Source organism: Chionomys nivalis, chromosome 17 (genome assembly GCF_950005125.1).
Source record: "Chionomys nivalis chromosome 17, mChiNiv1.1, whole genome shotgun sequence".
NCBI classification, from domain to species: domain Eukaryota; kingdom Metazoa; phylum Chordata; class Mammalia; order Rodentia; family Cricetidae; genus Chionomys; species Chionomys nivalis.
Window position 1 is genome coordinate 7,642,314 of NC_080102.1, and position 19,508 is coordinate 7,661,821.

The 19,508-nt window shown below is 38.4% G+C and overlaps 1 protein-coding gene across 2 annotated transcripts in view; it reads right to left on the reverse strand.

Moving 5' to 3' along the window:
• Angpt1 (angiopoietin 1) overlaps positions 1-19,508 on the reverse strand; it is a 225,509-nt gene that overhangs the window by 54,827 nt on the left and 151,174 nt on the right. The window contains exon 4 of one of the 2 annotated variants that reach the window (XM_057792663.1): positions 11,507-11,736. In XM_057792663.1, coding sequence (XP_057648646.1) covers positions 11,507-11,736 — 230 coding nt within the window. Of the gene's footprint in view, positions 1-11,503; positions 11,737-19,508 lie in introns of both variants that reach the window. The other variant, XM_057792662.1, reaches the window with a different exon arrangement.

Sequence of the window (19,508 nt, forward strand, 5' to 3'; positions counted from 1 at the left end):
GACCAAAGTGATGTGAACTGTCTTCTTCTTGCCATTCCTGTGAACATCAGCGCTCGCCACTGTTTATCTTCCCCTTACTATTCACACTGAACTCCTACAGTCCTTCTTCCTCTAAGCTCCTTTCCTACTTCTTCCTTGTTGGTTCATTTACACGTCACACACATTTGGATGCACACTTGGGCTGTGAGATCATTAAGGAAATCATTTATAGTCCTTACGTCTTTGTCTTTAATGCCTAGACAAAATTTTATATGTAGGAAATGTTCAATCAAATTTGGATTCCAGTCTTGTAGATTTACCCTTATACACTATCTATCATGACTTCAAAGTACTACAGAGATGACTACAATATAAAAGCATTTTAAACTTTATATCTTTCCCTCTTAATTTCATGCTTCTTATTTCTATTTATCTGTCAGGCTGCTACCTCTGCTTTGATTTACCTTAGGCTAGCCAATCTGCCAAACTCCATTTTCACTTTTTACCCTACTGATCCATTTTCTTCTCCTGTTTATAATCAGTGAAAAAAGAGTGGCATTATAAAGAATAATAATACAACAATTAGCCCGTGGTTTTATAATTATTCTCTTTACTTCCTGTCTTTTCTTATTAATTAATAAATTCAACACATATTTATTGATTGAACACTTCCTACATATAAAATTTTGTCTAGGCATTAAAGATAAAGACGTAAGGACTATAAATGATTTCCTTGATGATCTCACAGCCCAAGGGCAGAAAGTTCTATTCTCTCATGACAGCAGAAAACACAGCTCCCACTGGCACAATCAAAAACACAATTTTAGGTAAGGCATGGTCAGGTTTCCAACAGTGAGACCAGAATGTGTTTCTTTATTGTCTTCATGAGTCACTTTTGTTGGTTCTCTAACTGGTCACAAAATGACTGGCAACGGTCTCTAGGGCTATAGTATTACCGGTGTAAACAGAATATCAACAGGAGAAAAGGCAGAACATTGTTATCTTAAAGACATATGTCAAGTGCGTTGGGAGCTTTCAGGGAGAATGCACTCCATCTGCCAAGCAGACTCAGGAAGGCTGCCTCAGAGAGATAACACTTAAAATAATAAAACCTGCAGAACAGCTTAGCCGAGGTAAAGTTTAAGAGCCTGGTGTGTCAGTTCAAAGACTTCCCTCATGCAGATATCAGCAATAAATCTAGAATGTCTCGGGAAAGAGTCATTATTCATTCTTTCCATTTCACCTTATCTGGACAACCAAATCTTTGTCGTCTAAAGAGAAGAATAGGAACATGAGCAGGTGCATGTCTGTCTGTCAATAGCCAACATTCAGTCAGTAAGCAACTGGATGCTGAGACTAGCAACTGTTGACTGTGGCTTGCTTTTCTCTCCATTTGACCAACCAATATCACCCAGATGGTAGACGAGCCACCCAACCGACTTCAGAAAAGGGCCATGAAAGCTGAGCAGAGGGTCACTTCAATTCAGGTGAACCTTCAAGAGAAAACTTCCTGGAATGTGAACTTATTAATTCTTAATCTCAGTTACCCTAGAGAATATAGAGAGCCATTAGCCCTGCTTCCAGAGACAAGATAAAACACTGGCTTCTCTTCCTAGCCACTTCCCAATAGCTTGCTGCAAGAAACCCATGACTCAGGCATTCTTTTTAAGACTCTTATGTGGTGAATGATCCAAGGCTTTTCAAGTTTTGAAAATATTAGATTACACATCGATAAAATTATCTGTCCAAGGAAGAACCTAGTGGAATTTTCCAAGCCAGCATCATTAGGGAGATCATAGCAGTTGGAATTGACCTGAATCTGTGATTCCAACAGGTCACTGAGGTTCAGTGAGCATAAGGAGAAGTAAAAATGGCAAACCTGACACGGGCCAAACATGCTCAAAACTTGATTGATTTATCCTGTACTTCCTGGCCAGGTGTGTGGGCATTTTAAGAAAACTCTGTTTTGAAGACATTCCCCAGAAATCTAAATAATTTACAAGGACTTTCAGAAGTAGAACAAGGTACTTCTTCACATTAACAAGGGTGTGAAAACATGGGGTATTTTCAGGTGGTCCACAGTTCAGTCTTTTGTAGACAACATAGACAGGAAGATGAAAGATACTTCCCCGTGATGTTATAGTATATGCGCAAATATATAGTTATAAATGCACATTAAAGTTTTTTATTAATTAAAAATTTTCATTTATTTTATATTCTGACCACAGTTTCCCCTCTCTACTCTTTTCTTGTTCCCTCCCCCATCCACCTGTTTCTTTTTGGAAAAGGGAGTCCTCCCGTGGGTGCCAACAAAGCATTGCATATCAAGCTGAGGTAGGACTAAGCTCATCCCTTTGTATTAAGGCTTATCTAGCAACTCAGAATGAGGAAGAGGTTCCCAAAAGCAGCTCAAGCATTAGGGACAGACCTTGAACCGCTGCTTGGAGTCACACAAATATCCACAATCTATTTTTAAATATTCTTAATCTGAAGTCTAAATTAAGCAAATATTTCTTTTCTTTTATTTCATAGCTACTGGTCCTACACATATTCCCTTTGGCACTGGCATAAAGGAAATCAAACCTGAATATAATTTACTTACTACATTGTCATTTCAATTAGTTTATTCTGAAACGATGAACTATTCCACCTTTATCTAAAATATTTAGATGTATATTATATAATCTATAAATTCTTAAATATTTTCACAGTGATACTACCCTAATTATTAATAATAAAGTCAGCTCGTGTTCATTGAATACTATCAAATGTTCCATTCTGAAATTTATATGTACAGTTTGTATGGAGTGTTTCATTCCACCCTTGTAGATAACTTACAAAAAGTTTTTGGCTGTATTACCATGTAAACTCAGAACCAGTGATGCAGTTTAATCTCATTAAAACTTGTAAGGGGCAATGCTCAGTGGCTCCAGTAATGAGAGCCATGGCTGTGGTTGGCCAGCTTCTGGAGTCAGACCAAGCTGAAATGAACCGTTAGTAGGGCAGCCTGCCGAGATGCCCCATAACTGCCATTCTCAATCTCAAAGTCACACACAGTTTCTTAGGTAGTTTGACACAGGCCTTAATTCTGAATTAGTACAAGCTTTTGTCACAGAAGGAGGCTGCATAGGGAACTGATAAGAGGCAGACGTGACAGATGTTGACATGAGCATAAAAGGGAGCCACAGGCAGCAGAATTGACCATGAGACGGGGATCCTCGTCAGAAATGGGCATCTGTGATGATCCACAACTTCAAAAGCTAATGGGATTAGGAAGAAGTTCCTGGAGCTGGGCCTAGGGCGGGGATGCAGGTCAGTGGTGGGGAAGTCTTGTGTGCCATGAGGCTCTGGGTTTAACCAGCACTACAGGAGGCCCTCTAGTTTTGTAGTACATTTTTTTTTTAATATGGAAGAATACTGTCACATACTTCTAGTGTAGTTTGATCTAAGTATGTTCTCCAATGGCCTTCTAATACAAAATAACTCATATGTAAAATTTAATTTATATTCATATTCTTCCAGTATGAAAATAAGAGTAGAACAAAAAATATTTGACTGAAAATTTAAAATGGAGTTATGAATTTTTGTTTAATGAAGCAATCAATCATTTCTCATAAACTCTTTTTCTGTGTTTTCTCTTTGGGAACCCTACGGGTAGTTATGAATGCTGTGTGACCCCTGCCATTCGTTCAGAAGGTCACTTCATTAACAAAGATATTTCAGGTTTCATGTGTGTTAATTTCCCATGTAATGTCTTCAGCCTGGCAGAACTGTATTGATTTTACACAAAAGGCTTCCCACACATGTGGGAAAGCTTAAAAAGCCTGGTTTATGCTCTGTCATGAGTGGACAAATAACTGATTTCAGCAAAAATCCATTAACGTGGAAAGAAAGTCCCCAGTCAGTGCTGGACGCACAGAGAGTCGCTGCCAGATGCTTCTGAATTCTCGGACACCAGAAAGCCTTCAAGGTTTTAAAGCAGATAAGGGTTGACTGTCCCCATGTGGCTGTCACTTCACTTTTACACGTGTGATAGTGTAAACTTGATTTCTCGACTGCTCATTCAGTGCCACGTGTGGCTCCGTTCTGTTCCTGGGACTTCCGAGGACGTTAGGAGAAGACAGGGAACAATACGGTCATACTATGAAGAGGGTGGAATGGGCTAGGACACCAGGCAACCACTTGGCTGTGTGATATTTTACCTGGCAGCCAAGCCGGACCTAAAACTAATGTCCCTGTTTCTGATTTTTCTCTCTATGCCACCCTGTACTGCCATCCAGATGGCGTATCATATAGCTGCTCCAAGAAACTCAGAAGGGAACATCAAAGTCAGATATGTGGGTATTGAGGGTTTACTATGGTTGAGATTAGTTGTGCGTATGTGTTTCTACAAGTTTAAATATCTGAGCATCCTTCCCTTCACAACTGTGTTTCTACTTAAAACTGAACCCTAAGTTTAAGTTCATGGTTATGCAAGAACTCATTCTAATGTGCAATTATAATATTCATATTTAAATATGAGTATAAATCCATGTAAATATACAAATTAAAAGAAGTCAGGCATTGATATCACCTTTATAGTTTCAATTTTATAAGTCCATTATAAAAGTGGGTAATCTCTGATAGGTCCCATATTAACACAATTCAGCATAGATGATCTGGCTTGGAATGTGAATGCCATAGCCATCTCTAGAATTAGAGATGACAGTACTCAAAATAGTAATAATTCTTTAGCCTAAAGTAAATTAAGAATTTGTATAAAAAGCCAGTGTTTTATATTTGTTATTTATTACTATTATTGTGTGTACGTGTGTGAGCAAATGTGCATGCATGTGCATGTACATGTGTGTGTATGTGTGTGTTGCATGCACACAGTGCCATAGCAGGTGTGCACAGCTCAGAGGAGAACCCTCAGACATTGCTTCTCTCTGTCACTGTAGGACCAGGAGATTGAAGTCAGGTAATAGGGATTAAATGTTAAATGCCTTTTTTTCAGTCATTCTGTCATATGTTGAAGCTTTTATGGATTACTAGAATTTTAAAGATACTTTGTAGTTGACTTTTAGAAAAATCTTATGCTAAAATACATTTGTATGTATTTAAAGTTAGATGTATAGTGTAGTGTGTTTGAGATTTTACTCTTTATCCTCCCTTCTGAAAATGTACACATTTCCAGGACATTTTTACTCTACAGTTCATAAGATGTATGCTTATTTAATTATTGAATGGTGCTGATGGAGTGTGTTTCCCTCAGAGAACTCACTGGTGTCAAGTCCTATGCCTAGCTAGCCTTTGCTGACACAGTGCGACCTGGATTCATAAAACAGCTACAGAACTTGACTTGTGTGTGGTTGAGTCCAAGAAACTTAGTTGAGGCTCAATGCAAACTCTTTGTGTTTCATAACCTGAACTAAGCAAGCTATGGGAGCAAAAGAGAACCAGCAATGGAGTTTTTTCACTGTTATGTTGAAACATGAAGGGAACTCTATTTTTATTTATTTATTAAAGATTTCTGCCTCCTCCCCGCCACCGCCTCCCATTTCCGTCCCCCTCCCCCGATCAAATCCCCCTCCCTCGTCAGCCCAAAGATCAGTCAGGGTTCCCTGCCCTGTGCGAAGACCAAGGACTACCCACCTCCATCCAGGTCTAGTAAGGTGAGCATCCAAACTGCCTAGGCTCCCACAAAGCCAGTACGTGCAGTAGGATCAAAAACCCACTGCCATTGTTCTTGAGTTCTCAGTAGTCCTCGTTGTCTGCTATGTGGGAACTATATTTTTTAAGGGCCCTTTCATTGTGGGAATCTCCAGGCCTAGCTGGAACCAGGAGATACCACTTTGCAGATAGTTCATTTAGTGTCTAAAGGAGGAACTAATTCTGAAAGAGAACCACAAAATTTCAAATCTCCCCCCAAAATTGCGGTTTAGAAATAGCTCATGGATGAGGTCAGCAGCTGTAGTTTTTAATTTTGTTATCACTAGTTCAGCTATCCACTATTCTTCCCCCCCTCCTTTTTTATAGAAATTGCAACTTTCCAAAAGGCAGATAACGTGCTCCATCTGAAAGAAGAAACACACTATGTCCAAAAGTAAACATCCACTTTTCCCTTAAGCCACTCGCTTTGTTTTATGAAAGGAAGTGCTAGATAGTGCGGTTCATTTTACGGAAATTGTATATGTTTGACATATAATTTTCTGTCAAGATAAAGCATTTCCCCCCATTAAATGGGAGCAAGGGCTCGCTATAGTATGCAGCCGATGACTTTGTTTATTTTCCTTTCTCCTTCTACCTAATGTTAAATTGTGCATTACAAGTGGTCAGCAAAACATCAAGTATCTCAGTCAATCAATGAAAAAGATATTTCCTATTTTCCCAATATTTATCTGAGTGGCTTTTAAGGACTTTTCATTTCCTCCCAACACTTGCCTGTTTTTAGAGTCATTCTGAACTCAAGAGACTAGCAGTGCAAGCTACCCCGTCTCTTGACTGGGTGATCTGCTTCAAGTATTCAATAGATACAACAGCAAATTCCTTTCAGATGGTAGGATTGTTCTGAGAACAGAGCCAAAGGACTCCGGGAAGGATGCGAATGATTTGATTCACCTTTTTAAAGAAGGCCAGAAGACTGACAATAATGATCACATGTTCATACCATTGTAATCAGCCTCTGGGAAAGGCACTGTAGCCCAAATAATGCAGAGCACTGAAAAATGTGTCTTATCAGTCATTGCGGCTCCCAGACCATGTGAAAGAATCTTTTCAAAGGGCTCCCATGGGAGATTCCTATAACTTACAATGTGATGTTTAGTCAGGAACTGAATATGTTATTGTGCCCATGTCCTCTGCATTTATTCTTCTTTCCTTTCTCTTCTATGCATTTGTCAATCCAAAGCTTTTACCTGTGCCTTAACATTAAAGTTTCTTGAGTGTAGTCTTCAATCTGTGTAACGGAGACATGTATGTGTATATATACATATATGCATACACATACATATACACACATGTATATATTAATATATACAAATATACAGTTTTACATTTCTCTTCTGGGGAAGGGGACACTACTCCTAACTACTCTCCTGCTAATATCTATGCCCTAATTTGCTGGTATTATTTTTTAAAATATGATCTATAAGGAACTCTGAATTTGTATTTGCTGTCTTTTAATTTAATTTTGCACTTCGTATTTTATAAAATGAGCTTCTAACCTTAGTAAATAAATTCTCCGAGACTATAAACAAATGCATGCATGTGTAACATGAACAACGGGAGGACATGAAGTTTTTGTTATCTAAAAACAAAAGTAACTGGTATTCCCTGAAAGAGGCTATGTAAAAGAATAGTTGCTACAGAGCTATTTTTGAATGAATAGATATATTCATGAATCACATTGTATTATGGCAGGAATGCACTCAAAGCTGACTTAAACAACGAGATAGTGAATGTGTCACTTTATGACAAGCCTAAATGGTGGTTCCTCTTTCCATTTTTCTTCTCTTTCCTCCTTTTTTTTGTCTTTTTGCATTTTATTCATCAATTAAGTTCTAATTTCCTATTATGATGCAAGGAAAATAAAAGTGAATTAAGTCTGTTAAAAAAAATGCAAGGAAAATAATTTCCTATTATGATGTGGTTTCTGTTGCTTTCATCGTACGTGGCGATAGCTTAATTACCAGTGCACAGGGATGACGATGACTGGCGGCTACGGGCAGTGGTTACCATGCTCAACTGTCCTCTCTAAAGCAGCACACACATTGTTTCCATGCCACAGTCACTGTGAACTTTTTAATTCTAGCAATAACTATGATATGCCAAAAATCATGATGCAAGCAGCTCAGCTCTCACACAGTGATTACACGGAAGGCAATATTTCTCTAGTGGGTAATGTGCCTAAGAATAAATGTGAACAAACGTTTGCAAAGGCTACACGAAAATAAATGTGTTATCCGGAAGCTGCAAAAAGTGGATATGGTACAGTTTGAAATGACCGCTGGCCTGTGATATCATTGCTGCCTGTTGGTGCATTATTCCTGAAAGTACACTTCTCAGCAATATTTAAAGTAAGTATTTCTTACGGTGTCATATGTTCTAGAACAAAAGCACTACGAAATGGAAACAATTATTCTATGGAAAGACGGGTTAACAGTTTTGAATCAAAAAAACTTTGGGGAAGTAACATATCTACTCATTGTGTCCCAGACAAACCTTGCCATGGCACCTTAACGCATTATCACATAATTTTCATTTCTTTGAGGTAAAACATATAAAATTGATTCCCACCCAAGCTTAAACTATACAATAGACAAGAATAAGCTGCACATATTTATGATGTTCCATGGTCTCTTCGGGGAAATTTGTGATCCTATTTTAGACATCAGGAAACTGAAGGAAGCTAAAAGAAGAAGCTTGGATGGCTCTTGGGCGTGAGTCTAGGGCACCGTGTTCAGTTATGCACCAAAGAAATCCTGCTTGCAGTAAACTTCTAATGCTTGTCTAACCGAATTTTATTCCTGAGGAGAGACGGAAGGGACTAAAACTTAGTGCCCAATCTGTGTCATTGGAACTGTGTGTTTTGCTTTATATTAAACATCTAATTTCATTCTTTTCTTATCCTGGCAAAGGAGGCAAAATTATCCTGCCAGATGTTTTCTACCTGACCATCAGACAGAGATCTCACTACCAATGTATTCTTCTTGCATTGCATTATATTTGAGATCATTCCCCAAATGACTGAAGTACATTGAAACCAAAGTTATTTTTTTTGGTGAGCTACTCATTATGACACTGTTTGAACTTTCAATATTTATTTTAGGAAATTTAATGTTATGTTGTATTTTATCAATTTGGTATATTTGTATGCATATAAATTTAAAAGTACAACAGTTTTATATACTCATCTGATAAACAGTAAGCCTGGATAATAAATAAATTTTGGGCCATAAAATAAGAAAGATTGGAGATGAGTTTAATTACTTTAATGAAAGCAAAGTTCATCTAGCAACATATTTAATTTAGCACTAAGGTGTTTACACCTTGAAATTTAAATGCACAGTGACTAAGGACTGTGTATGACTCACATGGAAGTATAAAGATGAAGAGGATTAACATCTTGATAGAAACCATAGTGAGAGATACATCTGTTCTGTGCCTCTTAAGAGAACGGAAATGGCCAGGACGCTTACCTGAGATGAAAGGGAATACAAACTATCCAGAACGAAGTCTACAGCTTTGAGAGACAAAACCCAGTGCAGCATCGGACAGTCCTGCACCGAGTCTTACAGCTATGACAAGGTTTGCTTTACGGCTGCATCATGAAAAGGAAGGACTATATTTGAAGTGTTAGAGCATCAGAAAATTCAGTCTGTGTTATTATCGCCACTGCCCTTTAGATGTTCTCATCATAGAGTAGACGCCGCCACCTTCCCCACCCCCTAAGTAGATGCTCAGCATGGCCAGTACCTGTCATATTTGCTATCATAATTTCTCAATAAATGAACAAAGAAGACGTTTGGTTACTGATATTCGAGTCAAAGTTCAAACCACAGCAGCAATTTTAGTTACAATCCCTGCTTCTAATAGCTTGAAGACATGTTTATTAGACAAATACTGGGGGATGAAATTGAATCATAAGTGGGCAGACATACGAGCTTTGTGAGAATCCCCAGTGCTGGACATTTCTGAAATCATGTACAAATCACTACCCAACTCCATGTGCTTACGTCTCGGGATGATAAGAAAAATATGTTTTCAATCTTTCTCCCAATGCATTCATCTCAATATGAGAATAGATAGGTCTCATATTAATGCTTAATTTATAAATACTCATGAGCTCTATTAAAATTCTCTGGCAAAATCCTACCAAGCTTTTCTTCCAGTGGACTCTAGCTCAGGGTTTGGCAAGCCCTGTCTGATTAGCAGGTTTTTTTCTTCCCAATCACATTGCTGAGCACACCCAAATGGAGCTCTCCAGACTCACTGTTTAAAACAAGTTCTTTACAAAATATCTCTGGGGCTTGTTTAGACTATCTAAAGGAGATACAATGTAAGGAAATGGAGTGTAACAGAGAAATGTGAAACGTCTCTAAAACAAGATCTCTTCACGTCAAATTATCTTGTGTATTCCTATCTCTACATGAAAGAAAAGAATGAAACAGCTTTCTTTTTAAATGTAGCACCACGAGTCAAGGACCGGCCACATGTGTACATTGCACACCCACACTGAACCTTGACGTGAGTGGTCACACCAGCAGCAGCTCAATGACTACAATCAGTTTCAGATGGAAGCAGTGCTCACACTCCTCTCCATTTACAGACCCATCTCTGCTCACAAGGGCTGACTGCAGGCTAGAACTGCAGGAGATGACCCCAGGCTCCACACTTGAAAGCCCTGTACTGAGCTGCAGGTCAGGGTTCTGCTTACACTGGAATTGTGCAAAAGCACATTCCTTCAGGGATGCTTGGGTAAGAGGAGGACAAGATGTTCAAAAGGGAAAGGAGTTTGCCACAGGAGTCTGGTGACTTGAATTGGATCTCCAGAATCCATGGAGATCTCGAAGCAGAGAAGCAACTCCATGAAGTTGTCCCTTGACAGACACATGTCCACTATGGCACACATATGATCGTATTTTTACATACATCAGTCCCACACACAATAAAGAAAGAAGAATTAATGGATGGATATCAGTCGGGTGGTGGTGGCAGACACCTATAATCCCAGCACTCTGGAGGCAGAAGCAGGCGGATCTCTGTGAGGTCGAGCCCAGCCTCTACAGAGCAAATTCCAGGACTTACTCCCTAGCTACTGTCTTGAAAAATAAAACAAAACAAACAAACAAACAAACAAAATGATGGATATCTTCTCAAGGTATATTGACTTGCAGCTGTGTGGCTCCAAATATTCCAATCATATAAAATTTTAAGTTCCATCGTCACAAAGATCTCTACAGTGAGTAGATGTCCTTGTTAGATCCCTGCACAGGACCAAGGTTAAGGAATTTTAGTGGATACTTTACAACAACCATCTTTCCTTACTATAATGCTTATTGAAAACAATCTTTCACCTTTTCACACAGTTAGACTTCCCTTCCCCCTCTCCTGAAACAAGAAATGCTTAAAATTAATTATGAAACAGGAACTGCCACAAATCTCAACCCAGAACTCTGAACTAATTCTTAGTATTGCCTAATTTCTGCTCTATACAGAAGTATCTAACACTATAATGTCAAATATGTAACCATTATAGTATAAGAGTTTTCTATCAATGCTAAAAATACCAATAATGAAAGATGATTTTTAAAACGTTCTTTTAGAAAGGCATTGCAACACACAAATTCAAAGGTAAAAATAATTGTTCTGAACTTAGCGAGCAGTAAAACCTGCCAGCTAAATTTTGGGAATACTTTTCAGGATGACGTCCATCTACAGCATTTGCATTGGTGCCCATGCCGCATAGAAAACAGTAGCAAACCTTTACTTGTTTGTATGAAACAAAATATTCACAAAGCCAAAAGCAGGAAAGAATTCTTACCACCTTCCTTAGTGCACAAGCTGACGAGGCTATGGACCGTGTCCATGAGCTCCAGCTGTTGTCTTTGAAGGACGCTGTTGTTGGTGGTGGCCCTCGTGAGTTGCTTCTCTAACTCCTGGATGATGAATGTTTGCCGCGTAACCAGACTTTGGAGGTTTTCCTTCTCCTCCTTCAAGGTGTCCAATTCTTCTTTGTGTTTTCCCTCCATTTCTAAAATTTTATGTTCTAATAAACTACAAGGAAATGAAAATAAGACAATTCTTACAGTGCTGGAGAAACAATGCTGTAATTTTACTTGTCCTCAGGAGTAAGATTACAAGTTTAAATTATTTATTATAGGAGTGTGTATGTGTGTGCATGTGTTCGTGTGCACATGTGGGTGTCTGCATGTTCATCTGCACATGCGCATTTGCTTACACATGCCGTGGTGCATTTGCATATTTCAGACAATGGCTTACAAGTGTCAGCCATTGCCTTCCCCTCTGTGGGTTCTGAGGAACTAAGTCAAATCATCAGGCTTGGTAGGCAGTAAGGCCCCTTACTTACCCGGTGGTCTTACTGGCTCATAAAAGTAGTTTTTGCGAGACAAAAATGTATATAGTGTCAACCACGTGAAAAGCACAAATAAAAACCACAATGAGATTCTTTTTCACCATTGGCAGAATGCCAATCATTAAGAGAATAGCAAGAACCCCAGTGGCTAAGAACACTTACTTCTCTTAAATAGGGAGGACCTGGGCTTTGTTCTCAGCACCCTCATGGCAACTTACGAACACTTGCAATTCTAGTTCCAGAAGATGGAAATGCCATTTCTATTGTCCATGGGCCCACGCACACACCTGGCTCATGTACACACTCATGCACACATATGCACATAAATGGATGAATTACAAAAAAGAACATGACTTCAAATGCTGACAGAGACGTGGACAAAAGGAAACCTTTCTTCAAGTAAGAATCTATTGAGGTGGGTTCTGCAGGAACAGAAAGCAACTTAACCAATCCTGTTTTGCAACTCTAGCTTTCTTGTGAAGTCAGGCTTCTGGATGAGTTGTGGGGCTATCACAGTTTCTGAAATCACTAGGCAGGCAGTGCAGAAAAGGAAGACTCCATTACGTGAGGATCATAGTCTTACAGAGAAACGTGGGTACTTTTCTCTCAGCGCTCTTCCAACGACACCCTCCTTGTGCAGTGTACATGAAAAGCCACAAAGAACGCAGAAGCACTTGGGGATCTGGGCAACTGACTTGAAATAAAAGGCATTTTACACTTTATAGAGTGTCTAATACACTAGTATTCTTGGGGGAAAAGACTTACTCAGTTTTCTTAGTTCTGTTTTCAGACGGTTCCAAGCCGTCCTTAGTTTACAAGGTGCTATTCCAATGCAGCACACCCAGAAGGGGCGCTTAATTTACCTTGGAGAAATATAGAGCTGAATCATTCCTATAAGTCTTCAAAAAGAAGACACTGGGGAATGTTTTAAATTTAATACTCAAATTATACAATCTAGTGTGTTTGAAGAGTCAAACTTTCCAAGTGTTTGCGAGAAGGGGCAAGATGTAACATCTGACCATCTTCACACACAGGAAGAAGTGTGGCAAGAAACACTCAAGGACATTCCAGGTCTTTGCTAACAATTCTGCTCTCCAAAAGAGAGTGTAGCCTCGTATATGGTAGAGCGCTGCTGGGAAGCTGGGCCCACTTGTGAGACCAGCCTAATTCGCAGAAATTGTGGGAGTGAGCCAAGGTCCACATACGCAGGTTCCACACGGATACCCAGTAAGGGACGCCACATTTCTCTCTTGAGTTTCCTTCATCCTACGAGATGCCAAGACAGAAAGAATCCTTCACTTCTCTTGGCCATACAGGGACCTCTATTTGGGAAAGAGGAGAAATAGTTATGGTCATTTATATTTGTTTAAATCCCTGTTCAGAACTGAAAAAAAAAGTTAGAAAAGGAAGCCAGAGTAAGATGAAAGAAGAGATCTCTAGGGAATAAGTATGATGCAGTGTCTTTTAGTAGTTCCTGCTGTGCCAACAACTTGTTGCTGCTAGAAAAACTCATGAGGGGTAAAAAGCAGAGGGAGAGAAGGAAAGCAGAGGGAGAGAAGGAGGATACAGCAGTCAATTTTTCTATTGTTTGTATTGATTTTAAAAAGTGCCATTCACATCCTACTTAACTGAGGAGTTCTCTGCTGTGGGTGGTGGCGAAGCCTTCCTTTCTGCTTGTAGATTTTTGGCTTTTGATCTGAGAATTAACCACAACCGATGTTGGAGCTCATGTTTAGTTTACTATTTAGTTACATTTGCTCCTATTTCAGGAGTAGAGATCTGATTCATGACTGCCGCAATTCAGAGTCGTTAAGTTATAAGAAAATCGTGTGTCATATTCACATCATTAATCGTATACTACCGGGAAATCTGTAGCATTAACGCAAAATGATGATCATGTATATGCAGTTCATGACTTGGAAGCTAAAGAGTCATATGATTCTGGACAAATGTTCTAAGCAAGCGTTTGTATCCCAGAAGTAAAATCAGAGCTGGCCTTCCAGGTTTCCCAATTAACAGACAATATCAGGTTCTAGTTATAAGTCATATTTATTAGTTGCTAAGTGCCAATAACTATGTGGAGTATAAGATGGCAATATTTCTACACCAAGGATTTATTTTTAGACAGCAAGCCTCAGAGAAAAAATCATAAGCAGCAAGAAACTTCTGTTTCCAACATAATTCATTTTTCATACTTTGCGTCAATATTTTCCACTTCTGCATCTGATGTGTCTCTACAAGAAGAGCATTGGGAGAGGCTGCTGCTCCACTAGAGAAGTGAGTCAACGACATTGGGAGCTTTGTTTTGTTTTGTTTTCAGCACAATTTGGAAAGCTATGAGAGTAAAAAGAAGATGAAGGAGATCCTTAATCCAAAGAAAACAATCTTGGGTGTTGGCTTGTAGAAGAGAAGTGGTTTCCTTTGTTAAGGGAATAGACATTATCATATTGGAAAGAACATTAATTTTCATTACCCACTAAACAGGTGTTAATCTACCGTGACTTCCAGGTTTCAAGTGGCATCAGCCCGGACTGTCACTTTAGAAGAGATATTCGGGAAGAAAAAGAAGCATCCATCATCAGGATGCAAGAAGACACTGATGATAGATATCTCAAAGGACCGGGAAACCAAAGCAGCAATGCTCTGGCTGCAATACTGGAACCTTGACATCGGAATAGATAAAGTTTCCCAGAAAGTGTTTCCTACCAGGATACTTAGGTCTCTCTTGGTAGCACTCCTAGTCCAGTTATTTTCTAGTACGATTATAACTAATCTTTTACATGTGTGATATCCCTTAGACTCTTCAGAATGACCATCTCTTCCTGACCCTTCTGTCTGCTTTGATGGGACTCATCCTCTTTTTCATCTACTCTTAATGTATGGTTTCCAAAAGACTTTTCTCTCTCCTCTTTTTTTCTTAGGCTCTTTTTGCACTTTCAAAGTCAACCTTTTTGCCCTATTTATTTCAAATGGTTTGAATCCAAGATTCACTTCCCAAAAAGGTATATACACTCTGTAGCTATTAACACATGTGTAATATAATATTAGAGTTACATAACACTCAAGAAAATGCCTATCTCCTTTGATTCTTTTTCCTAAAAATTTATTTTTATGCTTCTTCTAGGTGTAAGGGTGTTTTGTCTACATGTATGTCTGTGTACTATAACATGCAGTATCCATAAAAACCAGAAGAGAGAATCAGATTCTTTGAACCCTGAATTATGAGTTTGAGCTGTCATGCGGGTTCTGGGGACTGAACCTGTGCAAAATGTTGTGAAAGAGAAACAACTAATCTTCTTTTCAGTCTTTCCTCTGATTCTTATAGCATTAGAGCTGATTTCAATGAAACTGATTTCCAAGCCCTAGAATATATTTAGCAATCTCTACTGCTTATCTAAAACCTTACAAAGTACATTAAGTGATGGAACCAGGGCTTACAGAACATGTTCTCAGTTGCTTTATGTTTGAAAGCTGCAAAGATCCCCAATGCTATGAAACTGGCCCCCATCCACAACCATCCATTGATGCAGTGTGATGCAGCTTTTACCTATGTGATGGCTTGATTAAGAGATGATCCCCTATGAATGTGGGCCTATCCTTAATCCTCATGATGGGTGCTATTTGGGTAGGTTTGGGAGTTGTGGCTTTGCTGCATGAAGTATATCACTGGGGGCAGGTTTTTTGGTTTCTAAGCCACAAACCATTCCCAGTTCTCTTTCTTTCTACTCCATGCTTACAGTTCAAAAGGTGAACCCTCAGTATTAATCCTGTTGCCATACCTCCACTGCATCATTATGACCTCAAACCCTCTAGAACCATAAGAACATGGTATTTAATTACAGAAATAGAAAAGTGGCTACTATAACCACTATTTACATTACTTACATCACACCATTAATTAAGTCATCACTGGAAACATCTCTGCAACGTGTGCTCTTCATCATCTGATTGGTTTGGGAGCTTGAGAGGCACAGCATTTTAACTTACCCATTTTTCCCATCTATAAGGAGAATCTTTTTAAAAAGTCAAACTAAGATTTTGTTTTTAAAGATTTATTTTATTTATTTATTTGTGTGTGTGTGTGTGTATCTGTCCGTCTGTCTGTCTGTCTGTGGGCAAGTGTGCCGACAGAGGAAGACCCGAGGCATCAGATCACTGCTGCAATTACAAGGAAATGTCAGCTGCCCAACATGAATACTAAGAACTGAACTCAAATCATTTGAAAAAGTAATCAGTGAGCCACATTCCCAGTGCCAAGAGGTTCTTAATTATAGCTCTACCTTTAAATGTCTGCCATCCAATTTAATCTTTCTATCCAATACATTGATTACATTCCATCTGGTCCCTGAATCCTTCTATAGATTCTCTATCATTACTCCTAATCAGAAAAAGTACAAAGATCCTCTCTCCATCTGGCATGGAGACCACTAGATAAGAAAGTCAAATCTTGGGACATTAGATCCTAAAGCGGTATATAAAAAAGTTGTTGATTTCCTTGATGATAACTTTTAACAAGTTTAGCTGGGGGTTAAGCTCATAACAAAGCATGGGATGCTGACTCCAAACATCAGTGCCTGGGTTTTTGTTTCAGAGTTTATTAAACAGAAAGAGAACTCCACAGTCAAACTTTGGAAGATTCAGATGAGATAAACCCTTTTTCTTGGGACGCTTCTTTTGAGCTCAGTGTTCCATGGGGCAAGTTTACCAACTGTGCTCTCAGCCTACACACACTGAGCTGCAAATTCCAAAACAGAGTTTCTCACAGGATTCTCAGTACTTCCTGTTTCCCATCTTTCTGGGAGTACTTTGAGAAGAGACATGCATAGGATTTTGGCACTTAACTTCTAGTTTGAGGCAGAGGTGCACTCTAATGAAGAATAAAATAAACAAAATAATCTAGGTCTTGAACTTCAGTAAAAGCTCATGAAAGAGTATACATAATTTGAACATTCTGGTTGATTTGCCTGCCCTGCACACACCCTCCTTTTCTACAATATATCTTCCTGGAAATATTTAAAACCATTCGATACATCTTGAAACTTTCACATAAATGCTCTCCCTTTCAAATTGTTTCCCACAATAGAATTCTTAACATAGCAGCCAATGAATGCCTAGTGGTGAGAGCTGCCTATACTGTGTGTAAATATAGCTCTTGACACAAGGAAGGGATGTTGAAAATATAGAAACGGCCTCATTTTTATCTGTCTTAACTTATTTACAAATGCTTTAATTATTTCCTTGTTTGTAGCATGCACTGTGTCACCATATGGTACAAATATGGACATGAAAAGGACGGCTTTTTTATAGATTAAATTTATAATTTGCTACTAAATTAAATACTAAATTCTCTTTCAAAATATGGTCACATTTGTTTGGGGCAGAATTATAAATACTATAAGGTCAGCAACAGACAACAAACATTTCAAAGCTTGAGGAAATAAGAATAAGCTAAATATATTGTAGAAGCCAGAAATAAGGAAGAAAAAAGACTGATACATTGTGTGACCTAAAAGAATGTAATAGAGATATTAGAAAATAAATGTTTAACTACATAAAATATTTTCAGTACATATAATAGAATTTACATGCCACAAAGAATTCATGTGAGTTAGTAAAACAAAGACAAGTGATGTAATCAAATGAAAATACTTGGCCGGGCGGTGGTGGCGCACGCCTTTAATCCCAGCACTTGGGAGGCAGAGGCAGGCGGATCTCTGTGAGTTCGAGACCAGCCTGGTCTACAAGAGCTAGTTCCAGGACAGGCTCCAAAACCACAGAGAAACCCTGTCTCGAAAAACCAAAAAAAAAAAAAAAAAAAAAAAAGAAAATACTTGGGCAATCCAGTCACAGAAGAAATACAAATAGCTTATAAGCATGATGAGCTGATACCCCAGTGAGCATAGCAGGGATATTTTGGAAAATTGGAGTGCACACACACACTTGGGGGGAATAGAAAATTCAGAGTAGTTGTCAACATTTTACAAAATTTTAAACAATCAAGATATATCTAATGAATAATATTTTATTACTATAAATGCAAATATATGTTGGGCACAGTTGCATCTCTAACCCCCCACTTGGGAAGCTGAAGCAGGAGTGTATTGTGGCAAATTCAAAGCTAGTCTTTGCTTCACAGCTGGCCTGGGCCAATTAATGAGAACCTGTTTTAACAAAGTAAAACAAACTAAGAGAAAAATATATAGCAAAAAAATGAATAAAGAGAACTGTAAATTATGGTGTATTAAAAATGAGTGGGTGCTCATTCTTCAGAAAAAAGAGTTATGACCATACAATTACACATGTATTAATGTAAGATATTTATGACATATTTTATGAAATAATAGGAATAATCCTACATTTAAAATAATATCTAAAATTTATGTGTATAACATATAAATATGTCCATATGTATAGTTGCGTGCCAGAATGTGTCTGTGTCAACATTCTAAACGTTTATATATCTATATAAAAATATGTACAGTACATACTCATGATCACATTGATAGTGAACTTTTAGAAAGTATAGATGAATAAGAACCAATCTGTTGCCGGGCGGTGGTGGCGCGCGCCTTTAATTCTAGCACTTGGGAGGCATAGGCAGGTGGATCTCTGGGAATTTGATGCCAGCCTGGTCTACAAGAGCTAGTTCTGGGACGGACACCAAAGCTACAGAGAAACTCTGTCTTGAAAAACAACAACAACAACAAAAAAAAAAAAAAAAAAAAAGAACCAATCTGTTTAGCAATTGGTGCAAAGGTATGATGCAAGGAAAGGTGGTGATGTGGAAACAGGCCAACTTTAATTGCACATACTCATATTTAATTTGTGGTCTGCCTTACTTTTTAAAATTTTTCAAGGAATGAATTAGCTAGAAGTCTATAAATAATGGATTCTGTACACCCTGTTAAGAAGTTTAAAAGTAGGACTGAATTAGTGAGCCTCGGAATATAGATTAAGAGCTTTGGCTGCTATTCTGTTGGACACTAGATGCGCATAATTGTGATGTGAGCATTATGGTTTAATAATGTTAAAAACAGTGAAAATTAGTATTTTAGTGTAAATCATATGATTTGTGTTTTCCACTGAAAGCATTTTTGTTATGTGTATGTTAGTAATGTTAGGGACATGTGTGTGCATGGGGGGTGCACAGGTGTGAATAAGTGGCATTTTAGGGGCTAGCATTACTGGTGTGATATTGGCCATTTATTCATTTAACATTTTAAAAGTATTTAAAACTGTTTATACTATGTGAGGGGAATTGGGCCTGGTAGTAGAAAAATAAATCATAAAATTTAGACTCTATACCAGGAGATTACTTCTTAATGCTGTACATTTTGCACACATACATAAGCACATATGTCATGGAATGGGTCGAATAACTGTAGAAAGTAGGTATTATGTAGATTGTAGTGAGGAAACTTCCCTCACTGAGTTAGAGAATGGCTCCTGGAGC